The sequence below is a fragment of the Cyclopterus lumpus genome, chromosome 10 (assembly GCF_009769545.1).
Source record: "Cyclopterus lumpus isolate fCycLum1 chromosome 10, fCycLum1.pri, whole genome shotgun sequence".
Lineage (NCBI taxonomy): Eukaryota > Metazoa > Chordata > Actinopteri > Perciformes > Cyclopteridae > Cyclopterus > Cyclopterus lumpus.
In genome coordinates, this window is record NC_046975.1 from 17669546 (window position 1) to 17690227 (window position 20682).

Below are 20682 nucleotides of genomic sequence, written 5' to 3' on the forward strand. Positions count from 1 at the left end.
AAGAATGTCCTATTGAAATTGTATTCAAATGGAATGGAACCATCGCCAATCATTCAATTATAGCAATTGTGCAAATCGAAGGACATTTGAGTAATGAAAATTGTTTACTGTAGAACTTTGTGAAATGGGTGCTGGATGTGGAATACGTAGCCTTTGGCTGAACGGTTTGCATGACTAGATTGCATTGCTGCAGTGCATTTGAATCGAGCTCCGATTGGTTCCGATCCTCAACATCACATCTACTTATTGTGTAGGTCTACTTCAAGCCATCTTTTCAGTATTCCCTCACAGTCTTAAATCACCAACATTATCAGTCAACTTGAGAATATTTGTTTCCATACCTTGGTCCAGTTCACCCTCTTCATCACGGTTTCAGGCCTGTAGGTCTTCTTGGGCTCCAGTCCATAAGGCAGCTTGATGACAGGCAATGGAGGTGGTGGAGGCCCACCTGCGCCCCCGAAGAAAGGCGGAGGAGGTTGGGGGCCCGCACCCAGGGGGTGGTGGAGGAGGCGGGGGTCCTCCGCCAGGAGGAGGAGGTGGTGGAGGTGGTGGTGGAATGCCAGTGTGCCCAGGGAGAGGGGGGGGAGGAGGAGGTGGGGGGGGGACAGCCACCAGGTAGAGGTGGGGGAGGAGGTGGTGGTGGAGGAGCCGCTGCACCCCCCACTAGGGGTGGCGGAGGTGGTGCTCCCGGTGCAGTTGGACCCGCTGCTATCTGCAAATAGATGGTAGAAATGTTAATGAGGGCCTACAAATCAAAACATATAACATCTAAACATTGATCTGATTTCACTAATAGCCATATTTCTTTCTTTTTTTCTGTGCCAGTGAAAAACGTTTTACTGCCTGCACTTTAGTATCTTAGTAACTAGCCATGGGCTCTGACTGTCAGCAGAGTATGAGTCAAAAACACAAACCACATGAGGAGGCCATGTTCTCTGCTGTGTTCATGTCTTTACCAACCAAAGAGATCACGATCACCAACCATCTTATAGATCTGTTGCCAAGTTAACTTTTCTGTTCTCTATCACATAATTTGGTCATTTTGAAAACTATTGTATGGAAGCAAGTCCTTGTGCAGCTCCTGAATTAGAAAAACATGCTTGTATTAAATGCATTTAGCGTGTTATGGGAAACTATAAAGGGTTTTGTTAAGTCCCATCAGTAATGCACAGACCGGTGATTGTTTTGGGTTTATTAACAGGACATCAGGTATGTATTGGGAGGAACAAATATCATTTCCAAAGTTGAACTTAAACTCAGTGGGGACTACATTTCAATAGTTTGACATTGACTCGTGCTTTTTCTACATCCACTGATATTTGTAACACACATATTGATGGAGGAAAAACTGTTTAAGTTCAAGGTGGGATATACTGCATATTTGTAAATTGTCTGCGTACTCGGGTTATGTCAGAGGAGGAAAAGTGTGTATTTTTGACCAATTGAACTTTAAGGCAAATGGTTGTGTGTAGTATATTCAGTATGAGATCCGGGCCTGTGGAGCTTATTTTCATATGAACATCATGTGAGTGTTATTCATTTTCAAGTTGCAACAACGGTACTGAGTTCATCAATTTCAGCAGACATGTGATTAATAATCATACAGTTACAAAAAGGCAGATCTGCTGCAGCTTTGTTATAGTTGCTTATTGGAGCCACAATTCATATTTACACCACTGACACAACCAGTTTATCTGGTTTTATGACAACACTACAGGAATTATATTGTAACAAAATACCGCTTTATATGGAGAGTTGTAAATTGGCCAAAATGTAGGCTCACCGTGTACATTAATCTCTGTGGATATGCATGTAAATATTAAACTGTTGGAGAAAACACCTGTGACCAACGACTGTTTTAATTTGCCAAAAGATATAATGTTGCTTTCCCATCAACTCTTCATCATGAGTCCTCACAATGGCTATTAAACATTAGACAGGGACGTGATTAGACCCCATTGACATTTCTGCACTATCACACAAATCACGTATAGAGGTAGTCAGGGATAATGCCCATGGAAAAATGCTTGAGAGAAAAAAAGTTATGCAAATACAACAATTACAAGACACCTGCAATAAGACGGGGTTTGATCTTTGAAGGTGATTAGATGCCGGCTCTTACCAAAAAGCATTTCCACTCGCACTTCTCATTTCCACACCCAATTCCCCACAATGTGCTTTTGGCTCGCTCACTTGATTGCGTGCGTAAAATGTAATTGGCTTCATATTTAAAGACATTACGTTGTGTTTCATTACATAATGGCATTGGTGGATTGTTTATTAGGGCCAAAATTAGGGAGGTTGGTCTGCAAGGAGCTTCTTGCACAGAACGCCCAGAGCACTTCAGGAAAAAAATCCACATCCAATGATTACGTGTCTGTCAATCTCGAGCCCCCTGTGGCCTGCTTCCTCTTTTAAGATTAATATGAGAGAATGGAGGCAAATTAGCTGCTAAATTAGAGCGCAGTTGTTTCCATACTGAGTGGCCCTACGAGTCTCTCTCTCTCCCTCTCCTCCCTCTCTCCCTCTCTCTCTCATCTACTCAGTGTTTTACTGAATCCTTGGGATCCAAAACCATTCCACTCCTGGCTTCTTCATCCTCAGATCCCAAAGCAAACATCCAATAAAAAAAAAAAGAGATCCATATCTTGTAAAGTGTATAATAATTGTGTATTTTGACGTAAAATGATAACTGCAGTTTTATACTAAATTCTTATGGGACAATATCAGACTCTATTTGCGTCGTAACTACTGTAAGTAGCTCATGCTTGTACAGCATGCCCATATCTTACAAATGTCTGAGTCTAAACTAGCAAATATAATGAGTATAGGTCGAATAATACATGAAGGCATCGCGTGACTGTGAGAAAAACTACACAAACATATCTAGAGACTCGTAGAAATATGTCTATTGTGTTTCTCGCCAGCTTGTGAAGGTCTCTTTTAAGGCTTTTCGTCTGATGTTACTTTAGATCACATCTGGAGCTCTGTGTAAAGTAGTAAACCAGACTAATATGAAATAACCCTCCAATTTTGATTTAAATAGTCTTCCGTACTCAATTGGGAGGTCAGAGTGGCAGGTAATCAACTCTGAAGGCTATGTGATTAAATCTTGGCCCCAACCTCATCTCTGCTAGAGGAATTCAATCACAGAGTGTTTACTCATGAACATTGCATTAAACAGGCAGGATTTGTGTGCAGTTAAACACAACTACAGAGTTTAACAATAGTTATCATAATGGAATAAAGAAATGTCTTGTGTTAAAGCGTATTTCAGTTTCAAGTCTGTTCACATGTATTCAAATAGGACAATTCAAATAGGACAATTTACAGGTGATTCAAAACACGTAATGCATAATATGTAGTGGGACTCGCATGCAGAGAGAAGGACGGATCGGACAAAAGAACAGTTCAATAATCAGCGTTCTCTCCAAAAGAAAATTTGAAGCGCCACAATCCAATTCATTCAATATATAACTGGGATTTGCAGGTGATTAAATGTGTGATTTGGTTTAAGGTCCGAGCATGCAAGGAGGACACCCACCTTGGCTTCAGATTCACGGATGAGTCTCTGAGCCTCTTTGAGCTTGTCTCTTTCAATAGTTAACTGTGTTAACACACACACACACACACACACACACACACACACACACACACACACACACACACACACACACACAAACCACAGACACACACCATGGGAACACACAAGTCACAACAGACACAGAGGGCAACAGAGAGGCACAAATCGGAGGGGGGCATTAGATAGACAGAGAAGAAGGAGAACTCTAGTACAATGCAACACTCACACCAAACACAGAAAAAGTTTGAAAACAAGGCGAGTCGGGGAAAGGGGATGTCCTTTAAACGGTTAATGACGAATACAGTGTTATACTCCCATTTTGTCTGAATGAGCTATTTGATGCGCAAAAGGCAGAGTGTACTGTACTTTTACACCTAAAACAAGATGTAATCTACCTTCAAAAGAACATCAGTGTAGTGCACCGACTGCAACATAAAGGACCACGGCACAGCATCACTGACAGTCGGTGCACCTTCGAAATCCTTCTTACATTCCCCTTTTCTGGCATTGTAAAATACATTTCAAGTTAACACTCTCAGATGTGTGATGGGCCCTGATTTCTCTCTGCAGTCTTCCGTTTTAGAAATGTACCCCATTTGCTTTGATATTTCTCCGTGCGACCTTGTCAAAGAAAAAGGATGGAAACATCACGCACAGGAGGAGAAATGCAACATTCTTATGAGGAGATTCCTCAAGAACACCTCTTACCATGAATTGTAGAGAACTGAATATTGAAAAGGAGATGGAAACTTTTAGCAGGGTGGCTTAAAAAGAATCTTAATTCTGAAAGAATTTCAGGAAATGGTCGTAAAGTGCAATATTGAAAGCAAAGAAAAGTGTTGGTGTATCTTCATGCTCAGGGATTAAAAGTTAGGAGGCTTTGAGATGTTTTAGCTTTAAAGAACCAGCCTCAGGGATTCACAGCAGATCTAGTACAGCATGTCTTGCTCTTCTGACCACCATTGCTGTCAAACTGGTAATGTAGGGATGCATGTACAACACATTTCAATGACAGTGAATTTGACTGTACACATCTTTTCGCTTAACAACTGAATTGGCTCTATCTCTTAACAGCAAAGCACATGTTACAATAGTCACTAGATTGTGACTTTTGCTGTCATTACCCATCGAATCAAATTCTGTCATCAGCCAGGGCGGAAAGGCAGCCCGACAGAGAAAGAGAGAGAAAGTGGTCCACTACACCTCCAGCTCCTCTTGGGGCCGAGCGGGGTCAGCTACAAGACCGCCAGGTTGTTAAAACCTATTAATGGGATGGCGCAGAGTGCTCCAATGTACCGCTGCAGTGCTACATTATTCATCACACCCAGAGCCGATTCACTGAATACCTTCCTTCCCTTTTCGCCTTGAATGGCTTCAAGCAAGGGTTTGGGGAAGGGTGGATGATTTCCACTTGTTGCGATTCCTCTGTCCTTTGTTGATGTTTACAGGCAGAACCTCCACTCAACTCAATAGGGGGCTAATCAAACCAAAAGGTCCCAGACAAAGACCCTCATTAAATGTGTTGCTTCATAAACAAGGTGAGGAGAAGCGACTCAGGCATGCATGTGTTTTAATATCTGACAGGAATTCTGTCTGCGAAGATGAAAGGTTAGGGTTAGCTCTCACTTCATTCATATTCAGCAGAACGCCGCGATAGCACAGCAGCTTTGATGGACAAACTGAAGTGAGTCCTCTCGGCGATTTAAAGGTCCTGCGCTCTCACAGTTAATGGTCTTCTACAACACTGTGTGCAACGTGAATTAGGTTGCAAAAACACATCCTGTCGGCCTATAGTCTCCCTGGAGTAGCAGAAACACTCCCCGTCTGAGAGGACAACACTGTTGTTTTGGTCATCGCTGGAGGGTGGCAATTGAAAAGGTCTATGTGAACACCTGCCTAACCTAACAATTACGGCACTTGCATACATTAGAAGATTTCTTTTTTTTTCTTCCTATTAAGCCCTTACAGCCCCAAAATGTACTCTGATTAAGAATAAATTAACATGTGAGGCCAGTGAAAATTAACAAATTTGCATAAACCTGCATTAATTAAATAGGTTCACATTCAAAGTTTATTAAATAGTGTATATCCCTTTGTGCACAAACATTGATTCATTCTGTCAAGATGCAGAGGGGATATCCGTATGTTTTAATGGAGGTCTCGTGCAGGTTTGCGCCAAAGGTGTGACATATTTTCCTGCTGATGTTAACGTCTGTGGATGTGTGGCTCTCCAGCAGTAACGGCTCTTTGAGGAGCATTGAGAGAAAACAGAGGAAGAGAGGGCTCGGCTCTCCAGGGCGTCCCTGCTCTACACTACCTGTTAATGCACCACAGTCAGTTAGTCAGTTAGTCAGTCAGTCAGTTGGTCGGTCTACAAAAGAAAGAGGGCCTGCCATTGGAGGGTGAGGGGGGAAGGTGTGATGTGGGGAAGAAAACACTTGGAAGCAACACAACCTTTTAAAAAAAAATTTTAAAAGCCCCAACAAGGGAAAGAGGGCAAGCAAAGGTAACACAAGCCTGCCTGATGCGTTCGCTTCTGACAGAAGGTGGGAGAAGCAGCGAGCAAGGGAGGAAGAAGGGCAAGGAAGCGGAGCAGGTGGAGAGGAGCTTTAGGTGATGATGGTCTCGTTAGAGTAGGCGGGCATTAATCAGGAAGAAGCACACTGAGTGATGAACCAGTTTCGGGACAAATGCAGGGGAACACAGTGGTGACACAGCCCTCTACGCAACAGCGTATGAGGTGCAAGCGCCAGAGCTACACACGGGTTAAGTTCTGAGTAGGGCTGCAGGATTATTGTAAAAATGATAATCAAGATTATTTTGTATCAATATTTAGATAACAATTATTGCGCACAAAATATTTTGTATTCATTGATTTTAGAGAGAATATATTCTTTTATTTGAATTTGACTGATTCCAATGGCAGCTGGAGTCTCGCAATTCCACGAGATCCTTCCCAGAATCTGTGTAACAAACCATCTGGCAGCTCGGGTTTCTACATTCCTGCTAATGCACAACTCGTTCATCAAAATAAGACATCCACAGTAACATCTCCTAGAAGTAAGATATGAATACATTTGACCAAAAGACCTTTACGCAACACGTAAGCACTGCTTTTCACTTTCACACTGCTAATTAACACACATTTGCATTAAAATAACATTCTTCTCCACCTAAACGTTTTGTATTTGCATATTACTCATCGACTCGAGATTGCAGCCACGACATTCAGGAACGTTTTTTTTCACACTTTGCCGCTGCAGGACTACTCCCCCAAAAGTAAAGTCGAAACAGCTCGATCGCCACCGCAGTGAAGTTTTATATTTTAAACGTCAACATCGCAGTTAATCGCGTTCATTAAATTGCGGGAAGCCAAAATCTTGATAGATTGATTCATTGTGCAGCCCCCTAGTTCTCAGAAGAAAAAAAAAACAGTGTGCGACTTTGGCGAGAACGAGAGCCAAAGCTTGTACGACATAACAACGATCGCTAGGAGACTGAAGTAAGAGTGATGCTCGGACCACCGATGCAGGTGCAGTTTATCAGATGGGGAGCGCCAACCTAAGCAACCAGAGATACATGTTTGAAAGATAAAGCAATATCTGATATAAATGTAGCTATTCCATCTTTCAGTGCTGGTTTATATTAAATTCCCTAAGCAGGGAAGCAAACTGCCCTTCTGGCCCAAGGCAGGGCTAAAGTATTTGGAATTGGGTTAAGGGGGAAATAGCAGTCATTTTCTGGGCTCAAATGGATGGTTTTGACTGGGAAGAAATGATGTAGAGAGAGAAAAGAAATGCAATCCATCCCTGTGATGATAGAATTACATCGGGAAAGCTTCAATAGAGCAATTCGCTTATATAAAGAGCTACAACTTAAGAAGGAGATTGACCCTTTATTAAATCTAATGTTCTCGCATGCACGATATCTCCCACTTACAGCGGCAGCACATCTGTAAGTGAGGTGGAAAGCTATCCTTCTGAACAAATCACCCCTTCTTTTAGTGGAGCCATTACTTCTCATCGCTGTGATCTCAAGAGAAACATTTTCATTCCGTATGAGATTGTTTTAAAATATAAAAAAAACGTTTAAGAGAGCTTCTGGACATACACATTTTCTCTATCTTCTTTTTCATGTTTTTTTTTTTGGAAAACATACAAGATAAAGGATCCCTGGGGAATGTAACTCTGTTTTGCAGAGTGAGGATTCTCTTTATGAATTTACCTGAGACTCCAGAGCCTGGATCTTCCCCTCCAGCTCTTTGATTCTCTCTCCTGCTTTTGAGACTCGGCCTGGGCCTCCTGCCGTGCGCTGAACTCCTCATCAAACTGCAAGAAAAGAGACACAAGTAGTTTCTACGTGCACAAATCAAGATGGATGTAAACACACACACTAGGTTGGTGAGCGGCACATTGTCTCCGGAGAATAGCCACAGGGCACATCAAAAGACACCAAAAACATGCCGTCTTATACTCTCTGGCCAATTTCTATTCATAACTCTCATGGCCCTCGAGCCCCGTTGTCTTGTGTGTCTGTTTCCGCCCAGCTTTCATGTATGTTGATGGTTCCAACCTTTGTAGAAACCAAGCATGTCGCTACAATGACTTCACAAGCCCAGCAGGGTACGTGGTGGGCTGAGGGGACTGGACTCTTAAGAAAAAAAAACATCCGGGACCCCCTCGGTGTCCGCAGACAGTGGAAGTGAGGCTCCTTAATATTGTACGAAATATGCAAGAGGTAAAGTTTGAAATCTGCGGCTATTTTAGTTCTCTCAAACAAACAGGAAATAGAAATAGGAAATAGAATCAAACAATCAAGCAACCAAATGAATCAATCCAATGATTATTTAAAGGAAATGCGAGATAAAGAGGGAAGGAGCCGGCACAGCAGTGTGCACAAATAAGTATACATCAGAGCATGGGCATTGATTTTGTAATGCTGATACGGATCATGTAGCGTCACACCCAAGTATTGATCAGGGCATGGAAAATCAATAGCTTGTCTGGGAGCTCAGAGGAAGGAAAAAACTTCCCTGATGGGAGCCGGCCAACCAAAGGGGGGTTGTTGGGGTGATTAATGTCTCACCTTTTTGGAGTACTCTGCAGCCTTCTGCTCACTCTCTTCCACTTTGGCTTTATCCACACACTGATCTGCAAGACAAGAAAGCCAGTCACAAGGCACTTCAGAGGCGCGATGTGCATCATTAGCTCCTCATGTGGGATTTTCAATTAGACCTAGGACTTGTTCCTCGAAGTACATTAGAGCGCCTGGGACTGGAAGTGTTTTCTTCAAAAGTCTGTTCGATCTGTAAGATGTTTACAACTGAAGATGCTCTGGAAAATTGTTATAGCCAAGTGTGTTTTGAGGAGGAAAAGCAGCCCTCGAGCAAGTAATGGATCTCGACACTTCAAGTTGTATCAGTCAATGATTACATACTATTTAAAGTACCTATCTATATATTTTAAGATGAGATGCTTAATTATTTAATGGACATACGTAGAAGTCGATAAGATAGACGAAATGCAAAAGTAATTGATTATTAAAATAACAAAATAAACATTAATAAAGATGTCTTCTCTCAGAAAACAGTATAAAATGTGAAGCTTTGGCAAATGATGCAACTGCTGCGTGAAACAGTATGTTCATGATATGTTCTATAACCGCCTCCTATACAGCGAAATCATGCTGAGCAACTCTTGGCTCTTTTTATGAGCTGTTATCTGTAAAACAAAACACATCCTTGAAAGTTTCTTATTAACTAATTAAATCTCAGTAAAGTGAGCGACAAAACGTATTCACAGCTGCATTAGTCCTGTGGATAGGTTGAGAAACTTTTAATGGCCCTTTGTTGGCAAGTTAGAGAACTGTTAGTGACACCACGGAGAGACACAATATTTATTTTCTCTGTTTGACAAAAAGTCCCCATTAGTAATGCAGTGTAAATGGATGTTTTCTCTATGAATCCATTGACATGGCTGACGACTGAGTAACTGAGGTAAATTACATTTAAAATGGCTCTAAACAAGCCGAATTTATTTGACCAAATGTAATGTATTATTCATCAATAATATAATGTCAAGCCACTGCAGGTGTGTGTCAGAAGAATCTCAGGGGGCTCGGGGAGGATAATGAGAATGACTGCAAGGTACCAAAACATGTTTAGCAACATCAGTGATGTGCCTCCTGCCGAGTCTAAAGAGAAACAAACTGATCTTGAGGATGATTTTAGGATATATGAATCTGAACTACAGTCTTGGGGTACTTTCATTTCACATTTTAGACTTTTGCCAACACGTTTTAAATTAACGAGTGAAGAAGTATGTAGCAAATCTTTCACTTCATCCAAGTACCAATCAGATGGGTGAAGTCCACGTCCAATCTTTTACTGTAGCCGAAGTCGGGGTCCATGCCATTGCGATGCAGGACCACCTGAGACACGCATTCTTCTATCACCTTGTAATACTGAGGCCTGAGGGGTCAGAAAACATAAAGCAGAACAATTAGACAAGCCACAGGACAAATATGACCGACATAAACTCTACAAGGCTAATTAACCAGTAATTATTCCCTTATACAAGCTAGAGGTCACAAAATGCCATGTCAAAAACTGAGCTGCTGGAGAAAATAGGCACCCTATTAAATGTGATCGCTTGCTTCAGCGCAATCATGAAATTAGCAGATTAATGGGCACACGGAGCCCAGGTCTGTGTCGGTCTGTCCATTTCAAGGTGACAGACGGTAGCCAAGGCTACGCTTGCCCTCTTGCCTATTTGCAATCATCTTTGCCAATTAGAGCAACCATAAAAAGTGAAATGTAAATCTAATCAGTGTAATCTGTGTAATTGAAAGCACAATGACCAGGAAAACATGCCCGCCAGTTAGGAGTGTGACCGAGTGCCCGGTGTTGTCGAGCAGGGTGTCTGGATCTCATTCTGCCACACAGGTTGGTATGTGACCTTTTTCTCCCTAACATTATCAACTTTAATTGCAAGTGACATTTAGCAAATGCAAGGCAAACTTAAGCCAAACTACTAAACTGAGAAATAATGATTTCATAAGCATGACATTGACGAGAAGTGGGTGGTTAACTTTGCAAAAGCAACAAAAAAAACGGTTTTATTCCTCTAAAGACTCAAGCGTCATTTCATGTAAATTGGAGGTTGAGGTTTGAACTGAGGTGGGTGCAGAAAATGGACCCTTTAGAATGCTCACAAAAAAAATGTATAAAAAGAACTATTCCCTTCACTAATAACAAAACGACGACCACAAGTGCTATTGGCCGTGACCAGCTAGTTGTTGCAGCTTCCGTGTGAAAGGCTGGCCAATCACAAATCTGGTTGAACACAATGACATCTGGAATTGGAGGTGGTGTGGGATGAATTAATTACTAAGAAATACAGTTTTCTGAATTCAACAATCACACCAAACTCCTATCATCTGATTTTAAAAATTACAGCTTTTTAGTTTCTAGGGTAAAGTCCCAAAGCACAAATATCCAGCACAACTTTCCAAATATCTTTCCAGTGGCAATTTAGTGTAACACAAAAAAAAAAAAAGAAGCACATTCATCAAAGTGTGTGTCGAAAGGAAAAGGAAACGTGAGAAACAGAAACGTTGTATTGTGCACATGAAATGAAATAGTTGTTTCAAAGGCTGTAACTAACTGTTGCCCATAAATTCAAAGGCTTGGTTCTGTTGCTGCCTTGTGGGTGGACAGGACGCATCACGCCATGAACCAAAATACGAGAGAACACAAATTTAGGAGCCAAAGCGATAGGAATAAATCAGCATTAGGTGCACTGTTTGAAAGCATGAAATGCCATACATTAAGCTTGAGCTGGCGGATTCGCCCACTCATGATTGGAACGAGCTAGTGAAAGCGCACACATCGCCCTGCATGGCTTAAGCACTGTGGCACTGTGGCACTCGGCTTACAACTGTCACCCATGTACACCACATTATTATCTCAATAAGCCGCCCTATTTTTCCTTCGTCCTCTATCCTCCGCCACCACCGAGCAGATAGTGACTGGGGTGGAGATAACTAGAGACGGAGAGAGTGACCCAGAACTGTCAGGCCCCTCCACAGTGGGCAGGGCTGGGCTCCAGAAGCAAGCGTATGTCCCCTGCATCACATCCCACCTCGTCTTTTACTCTGGCACCTCCGTTTCTTCGACGATAGCTTGCAGTTCAGCCCCAGCCACTTGATCCAGCTCTGCTCCACATAACCAGTGTAATCCCCATATCACTAGACTCCAAAAGAGCAGATCTGCTCTACATTTACTGGGTGGGTTTGATGTGCTCCCATTCATTAAGCTTGCAGTGAGAGATTAATTATCAAAAATAAACCAAGCCCCGGAGGGGAGCGCAACAACTAATGTTGTGTTACGAGGAATGACAGTAGACAGAGCACTTAAACCGCTTGCCCACTGCAGACCTTCTTATTATTAGAAGACTTAATATATTAATCAATTTATTATCGTTTGATGTAGATTACCCTTTGACACAGGAATCAAGGTACCAAGTGTGCTCTCAATTACCAATAAAAACAATGATCGACACTTAAGCACAGATGCATTCCTTTGATCACAAAGCCAAAGTCTGTCTCACAAAATATAAAGCTGCTGACCTAAGATTGCACAATTAAATGATTTGATAAAATTGATAAAACGACACTACTACTGTGAGAACTTAGCATTATTTCGCATACACCCAATTTTGACCACAGGATGAAAAGATGGTCAAAAAAAAAAAAATGATATAGATAGTATTTATTGGAAATAGCTGCATGTAGTGCAGTCTTCCATCATCCTAAATCCCACATCGTTGATGTATGGCAAACAAAATACTTCAGTAAAAATGAATTCCGGGTGTTAATGCATGTGTGTGCACATGTGTGGGTTTGTCCTTGCATTTGTTATGTAGGTGGGAGGGAAAAAAATATGTTAAAAAACATATCTTTAAAAAGACCATCATTTTTTTTTCTTCTGAGCATTGGTACTGATCCCTTGTTATTTCTGTCTCACAGAGGGGTACATGGACACTGGAGCCGAGGTGGACGTGACTGTACTAGCTGGTTAATGTGAATTCTATTTCTCACTTCCTACGAATAGATGTTGAATACATTATTCATAACTGCAACTTGTCTATGGTAAATTCATCTTCTTCCTTGCATCCTGCCCTCCGTCCTACGACGTTTAAAAAAATATATATATTTAAAGGTTGTTTTTTTTTACAGCAAAAAAGGTCTAACACGGCTGGGAATTCAATCAGCGGCGTTACTGCCCAGTGAATGACATATTTGCTCTTCAAAGGAAAAGTAAACCAGTTTAAAAATTACCTGATAATTCCAAAATGCAGAATATCCTCCCTACTCTATCATTTGCCACGTGATCCACAATGCTTTGCTTCGTGTTTTGGCGCATATATAATATGTTTTATATATGGTATTATGTACAATGTATTTTATGCGTACTACTTATCTCTGCTCAGACAGCTCTCGATAAAAGGCAAAAGGTACAGTGATATAAAGTTATTCAAGTTTGGCTTCCAAACGTCTCTTACTTTTGGGAGGATAAATCTACACAACACATTTCTACCAGGCTTTTACTTTTATGTTGTCAAAGCCAAAAAAAACAGACCCACAGAGGGAATGACTATTTCCTGGAAGTAAACAAATATGTTCCGGGAGCCGCAATGAGGTGTTTCACATGTACTGTTAAAAACAAAAACAAAACAAGCATCACATGGTGATCAGTGAAGAGAGGCCAGAGGTCATGAAAAGGTCAAACAGAACTCACCTGATGTAATAGTCGTTCCTGATGAGCAAAAGGTGCTGAAGGACTGACAGGAAGTACGCCTCTGAGCCAGTATCTTTCACCATGTTGGACAGGAGATGGTACACCTCATTCATATCAGTGCAGGAGCAAGGTTAAGGAAATCAACTTCATGACAGTGTAAATCACGTAAATGTTGAGATTAACACCAATATTGAGTTCAGGATAGAGTTGCATTCAACTCCTTGTAAACATTTACATTTGTATTAGTTCCTGTCTTGTTTACAACTACTTATCTTTCCTCACCTTTTGTTTTCTGACAATCATCATTGTTCAAAAGCGTGATTCATCCGCTGTCTCTCTGGGGAGCTGGAGCAGCGTGAAGAGCTAACTTGAGGAGGGGGACCGGCGATGAAGAATGCTCCCTCTGGTTTACCCGTTACTCACAACCTCTCAGAACAGAGGGAATTAATTACATAAATTAAAATGATTGGGATGTGTGTTCAGGTCTCAGATTGAAAAGGACATGTACTCAGGAGCAAAACGTCATGTTATTACATTTGCAAAAGGTATTGATTATGTGTCTTTTGTACGGCTTTCCCCCCGGGAGAAAGTAGTGACGGCTTTGACATCTAAAACAGACCTTAAATAAGACTTTTCATTCTTCCTTGTTCCAATACCACATAATACATATATGAATGGATTATTTGCTGAGTATTTGTAAATCCTCTTAAACAAAATGTCTGATATTGAAATTATTGAATCAAAATCAATGCAAGGACTATATGATATAGAGTATAGAGGATAAACACCAGCATTGCAAAACGTTTAAAAATCCAATATATATGTTAATTGCTGATTTCTAGAACAAGGTTCATTTAGAAATAATAAACTTCCATTAGTTTTCTAAAAGTGGAGCTCCAAGAAGCAAATAACCCAGGAAAATGAATGATTTGGAGCTTTTTTAATTTGTTTGCTTGAGAAAGGAGGATTTCCCGTGGAGACTCATCTTGTTTGAAAAAGTGGAATAAGCCTCTCAGATATGTGCACACGTGCAGGAAAAAAAAGAAGACTAAAGAGACAGTACCCTGTTAAGCTCACAGTGATGAGAACATGATTGTCATCATTATATGAAGTGCAGTTCTTGACATGTGTGCCAAAACATTTGCTTAGTGCAACATACAGACTGAAGTGACACTTTGAGCATGGTGATAGCTTATGTTGTGATTCTCATCCCTTCTGCTTTTGGGACAGAAAATGTCAGTAAAGAGCAACACGTTATAATAGTAAATGGATAGATGTTATGGATTTTTAAAAAAAAAACAGATTAGAGGGGACTTCACTCCATAATCTGTGTTCAAAGGTCAATCTGAAGATATGTGGCAATTATTTTGATTTGTTTCCAAATTGTATTTGTCAGGTTTTATCAACAGCTAATGAGGGATGACTGTTATAGAGCATCAATAATTCAGATAATGTATTTTCCTCCAGAAAAAAAAAGACAGCACATTCTCCATTCCCCATGCTATCATCCACACTAAACAATCTGCAGCCGCCGCGATTGGAAAGGATCAATTATTTTAAATACTGTTTGACACTTTTCCTATTAATTTCAACAATGTCTGTAATTAACTCCTATCCCATATCTTTTTTTTTGAGAGGACGAGATGGGAATACAGGCTCCGTTGCAGTATCATTGCCCTCCCTGGTATTAGCTGAGTATGAAGCCGAGGAGAATTACCAATCCTGTGAGATTCAATTATAGCCTCACCACAGCAGCATTTGAGAGGACATGAGAAGGAGCTCAGACTGGGAAAGTATCCAAGTAGCTTCATCTATCACTAAGCTGCAGACATAAACCTAATGTAGAATGCCAATCTATTCAATGACAACCCCTACACGCGCTTTCTCGCTCTATGTCTCTCTCTATACACTCCCTCTCCAAATAATGAATAAACATAAGTGGCAGTCATGTGTGACGTCGGCCAGTTGGTGGTGGGGTCAATCAATCACCATTTCACAGCTCATTAATATTCATTAGTGGCCTGCAGTCACCTCCTCGGCACCTGGACCTGGGCCCGGACACAGAGGAGACAAGCCTCTCCAGGTTAATATTCATGAGACTGCCGGGAGAAACAGGACCCATATGCAAGGCTCAGGTAGTACATGCACTGCCAGCGTGAAACCTTTTGCGGGTGAGTGTGTCCGTGTGTGTGCTCTGCAGGAAGAGCGACAAAGGGTAGCCGAGGCATTCGAATCATGCTCGGAGCCCTGCAGATCAATAACCACACTGTCCTTGGAAGCAACAAAAAAACATTGGGTCTTCTCATTTGTGAACTTGCTCAAGCACATCATTAATCCAGGTGCACTTGTATTCCCCCTTCTCTCCATCTTCTCTCCATCTTCTCTCCAACGTACACAAATACATGACCCCCCCCCTCCACACACACCTACATGTGTCAACAGAAACTGTCCCTCATGGCAGCAGTTTGTGCCAGGTCTAGAACTCTGGGATTTGGTGGAAGAACGGTTGTGGGAACATCTGCATAACAATGTCAGCGTCTGTTCCATCTGCTCACAATGTCAGCCATTTAAACTTAGCCTTGGAGAAGATGTGTGAATTATTAAAGGGGGCTTCTTCGGGATGCTTGAGGAAGTTTCCGATTCTGAATTACTGCTCACCTTATTAACTTTGCTCGGCATGTTTGGAGCCGAATGTAGACATTGGTAGAGCGCTGGGGGAGAAACTTCACATTCCTAAAGTGGAACAGGAAGACAAGGAGTGATGATGCCTTTACACCGAGTTGTGAATAGTAAATGGAAATAACGGGAAGGCATATTTCTCTGTGATATCTTCCTCTGGAGTCTTACAACAATCCTATTTAACAGACAAAGGACGGAAAGTGAAGAGTAGAGGAAGAGAAGTGTAAATAAAAAGAAGAGTAATAAGGCGCAAGGTTCAGATGACCGGATTTATTTACCTAGAATAACTGGACAGAGATGGATATCGTGCTCTGGCTTCTCAAATCCTTCTGGAATGAACCAACCCATGAGAGGTTTCGGCCTGTAAAGCTTGACCAAACCCACAATATACACTCAAATATTGTTCCACTTCTGCAACCCTCTTCATATGTGTATTCACACAGAGGGTGGAAAAAAGGATATTCCATCTCCGCTCGAATGTCGTCCAGGCGATGGGAGAGTTCGATAGAGTCCTCCTCCTTATTCTCGTTGAACACCTTCAGCTGGATGTCGAGCTCCTCTGTCTCTTTTAGCTCCTAGAATGAGTTAGACGTACAGTACATAGCTGAAAATATGAAGCCACAGATAAAAAGGTCATCTTTGCGGATGATGATAAGTCGTAGCAGCTGCGAGGAATAATTTAGACCACGGCGTTTAAGAATGTTTTACTCTTGTGTTGGTGTTGTGGAATCTTGTTCAAACGTGCATGTGTAACTGTTAAGCAGGCCTATTGTAATCCCAGAATATTAGTTTTCCTGTTCCAGTTGTAGAACTGTGAACCGAGACACCCTGAACCCTCTCACTAGTTATTCCAGACAGAACCCATTCCTGCACACCTGTTCCAGCCACGAGGGGCTACGGCAGTGCTCTTTACCACCTCTCTATGAATCACCGGCAGTGGAGTTTACAGATGGAGACAGGGCCAAATGTAACCCAATTTCTGCAGGTATCAATCAACCTGCACTGTTTTCTTTTTTTTCCCCATGTGCACCATCTGTCTCGGGCAACAGAGGATCGGAGGGAGTCGCACGATGCCACCAAATAAGGGGGGGGGGGGGGAGGAGGGCCAAATACATGTCAAGGACTATAAGAACAAAACAAATTGTGGCTCTTTTTTTCAGCGCAGTTCACTTTTTTCTTTGCCAACAGCGACGCTGGCTCCTGAGCATAACTCACAATTACACGGACGAGTGTCAGCTTGAACGTCGGCATTAAAAGCAGCAAACGTGGCATTCATAAATGACTGTACACTGAGACTCTTTCATATCGGGGGGCAGAATTGAAGATAATTAAAGTAATGACAGTAATAATCAACGGGAGCAGCTGGGATGACTTATTAACAACTGGCTCGGTGACACGTTCACCCCACTCGCGACAAATGAGAGCATGAGTGATGAGTCGGAGCCCGTTTGCCTTCGCCTCATGTGAGGATGTGCGGGCCTGCTGATAACGATGCCAGGGCGACCTGCGCGATGAGGCGCTGGCACTGCTTCACACTCGACACAAGCTACGACGGCTAAATATACCACCACGACGACTAATTGCATTAATACTAATTAAGGATATTCTTATTGATGTCACTCGTGTCAAGTCACACCTGGAATATTTAGTTTGAAGCCTGATTGTTTTATCTAAACACAATTACATTAATATCACATGCATTTCAAAGTTGATGCTGCGAAGCCATCTGTTAATTACAGTCGACGGAATTGTGTTACTTCCCAGGTTGGGCACTTAACCAGAAATACACTCAAGCTGTAATGTGTCCTGCTGCAAGGCTTTGATTTGTACTCAAGAGCAAGAGGTAGGACAAGGTGCTCTAACAGAACAGCCACAGCAATGCCGGGTTGTGCTCATGACCCGAATTTTGACAGAACTGATTGAATTCATTGATTGGATTTACTGTGGCACAGGAACAATTTGATATTTGGGCCACAACCTCTTTCACAAAAACTTGAATTTTCATGCAAGTGAACAACCGAGCCGCGTGCTGTGAGATAACTCAGCTTGATAACTCACAGGCAGGATCTTCTTGAGGCCGCATCTTAAGAACTCATTGCGGAGATGTATCCGGAAGTCCAGGTCATCAGGGGAGGTGACCAGGGCATTGATCAGCTGCATGCAAGCAACCTGCGGGGTACCAAATGACAGAGAAAGCAATGAGAAATGAGACAAAAAGTTTTTTTCTATTTAAGAGCTCTTTTAAAAACTGAAGAAAAGAGATTGCAAAAAAAAAGAGGGGCGAAAAGTAGAGAGAGAAAGAGAAAGTACAGGCCGGGTATGTCACAATGTGCATTATTAATGGCTTTATTGGAAAGGAGAAAGTCTCAATGTCAATGTCAATGTGTGTGTGTGTGTGTGTGTGTGTGTGTGTGTGTGTGTGTGTGTGTTAGATGGATGAGGGGGTTAAGAGGAAATCGCTGGTGAAATATAATGAGCAGTAAGGTGTTTCAGGGGAGCAAGCCATGGATAAGACAGGTTTTCTTGGACAGACAATCGATAGCAGGCTGAAGGATTCTCATGGACGATGTGAAAAATTGTCTCCTGAAACCTTGACCCTGTACCGTTGGCTCGTATCTGTTATTAATAAAAGCCACAACAATGCTGATTTCGTGTGGTATCCTGGAACAGCGTTGCTATTTTACCTTTTGGTACCTTAAATGTACGGTATGATACTGCGTATTCCTTTGGGAAAGCACAAACTTGTTGCAGTAAAGGATGCGTCACCATTGGCTATGTTCCTCCAGAGCCCTTCTCCACAGTGAAGAAAGCCGTGGAGCTCATGAAAGAGTCTTTCTCTTCTTCTGCACAGAGATTGATACTTAGATCGAGCTCCTCATACACACCTCGGTTATGTACCGTGGAGTGGGAAGAGATTGTGTTGTGGGTGGGGGCTTTATCCATATTAGGTTTGGAGAGCTGCAGTGTGTGTGTGTGTGTGTGTGTGTGTGTGTGTGTGGGGGGGGGGGTCAACCATAATTAAAAGTGGCACTGCTGGGATGGATTTTAAGTTGAAATGCTGAGTTTTCTCTCGTGCTCAGCGACAAGTACAACCGGAACTACGGCAAAACACATTTTAATCGCATTTGCTAAGTCTACTTCTACAGCCCTTCACAGGTTTTGGATTAAAAAAAAAAAAGTCTATTAATTTCCTTCAACCCCCTGCATCAGCAAAGCATTTTAATTTACTTCACAATTAGCAGAGCTTCATTTCATTAACCGCAAAATTTAAGGGAAAGACAACAACCTCCTAATAAAAGAATATCTACTTTCACTTCCACCACCCGCCTCATCAGTTTCCTTCATGACTTTTCCTTCATGACTTCACAATCCCTGCCGTTAAAAAAGTAATTCCTGAAGTAATTCCCTGCTTTTGGTTTCACAAAAGCATGTTTTAAGCGGTGCTTTTATTGCTGTTGTGTCGTCTTTCCTGCTGCTGGAGAAAAAGTAGTGAAAACGAAGAGCGCTTCGGTGCTTTGGTTGCCCTTTCAGATCGAGTCCTCGGAGACCCGACTTGACAGCAGCAGGGGGAAGAAAAGCAAGGGAGTATTTGTAAGATGTGAGAAAATATGAGTAAGATAGTGAGAGGAGGAGAACATTTGAGGAAGAGAGAAGGAAGACAAAAGGCTACATCTGTGCTTTCTTAAACATTATTTTCCGGGGTTCATGAAATTCAGCAGAGAGTCTCAAAGAAGAAGGTGTTTCTGATTAAAGCGGTGGGGATGGAGCTCCTGGGGCATTTCAATCGACCAGTAATCACATCCCATCATGTGCATGAGGTGTAGAGGGGTTGACAAGTGGACCCAAAGACAGTAAAACACATGTATGAGGACAGCTGAGGCACAAAGGGCCCCAACGTAAAACGACTGTCACTTTCTGTCCTGCCCGGCACCAAACGTCTTCAGGACAAAACAGAATGTGTGTCAATGAAAATGGACTGAGCTGGGTTTCTGTCCACTGTACATGTAACAACTGCTGCTTTTGTGAATAAGTCGTTTGCTTCTTTTAAAGTTTGGGTCGTATAAATCAGTGTGTGTGTGTGTGTGACTGTTCCTGAATCGTATACTGTAGTACAGAATACAACACAGTCTTCAAAGTGCTACAGAGTAACTGTGGTAACTGTATTGGCTACTCAACAATGTATCCTTTAAAAATAAATCTTCTAATAAAATAGGAGCCATGAATGCGTGATGAATGCCAGACAGTTGCCTTAACACCCTTTTTCCGTGTGTTTCCTAACCTGGAGCTGCTGGGCTTCGTGGTTCTCCAGTCCTTCCACAATTGAAGCAAATCTCTCTTTATTGTTCCTCTCCGCAGCAATTGTCATGGCAGCTAGAATCTTATCCAGGCTGGAAGAAAACAGCACAAAAGTCATCAAATACTTTTATCACCTCACTGACAGAACATTTACTCACAATGTTCAGCTCGAACACCATGTATCTTATCTACCCTTGTGTGTTGGTGTGGACATTGGCTCGGCCGGTCTTTGGCCACCCTGACAAATGCTGCTGCTTTCCTTCTCTTTGATTGCAACCCGGTTTATTATTGCCGCGGTATCCAATTTTGACCTCATCATGCTTGT

The 20682-nt window shown here is 42.0% G+C and overlaps 1 protein-coding gene across 1 annotated transcript in view; it reads right to left on the bottom strand.

Annotated features, from left to right (window-relative positions):
• Positions 1-20682, bottom strand: part of diaph2 (diaphanous-related formin 2) — a 347468-nt gene that overhangs the window by 212333 nt on the left and 114453 nt on the right. The window contains 11 exon segments of the mRNA XM_034542988.1: positions 342-492; positions 494-600; positions 602-712; positions 7808-7857; positions 7860-7911; positions 8669-8733; positions 9934-10052; positions 13383-13499; positions 16524-16636; positions 18120-18230; positions 20341-20449. Of these exon segments, the coding sequence (XP_034398879.1) occupies positions 342-492; positions 494-600; positions 602-712; positions 7808-7857; positions 7860-7911; positions 8669-8733; positions 9934-10052; positions 13383-13499; positions 16524-16636; positions 18120-18230; positions 20341-20449 (1105 nt within the window).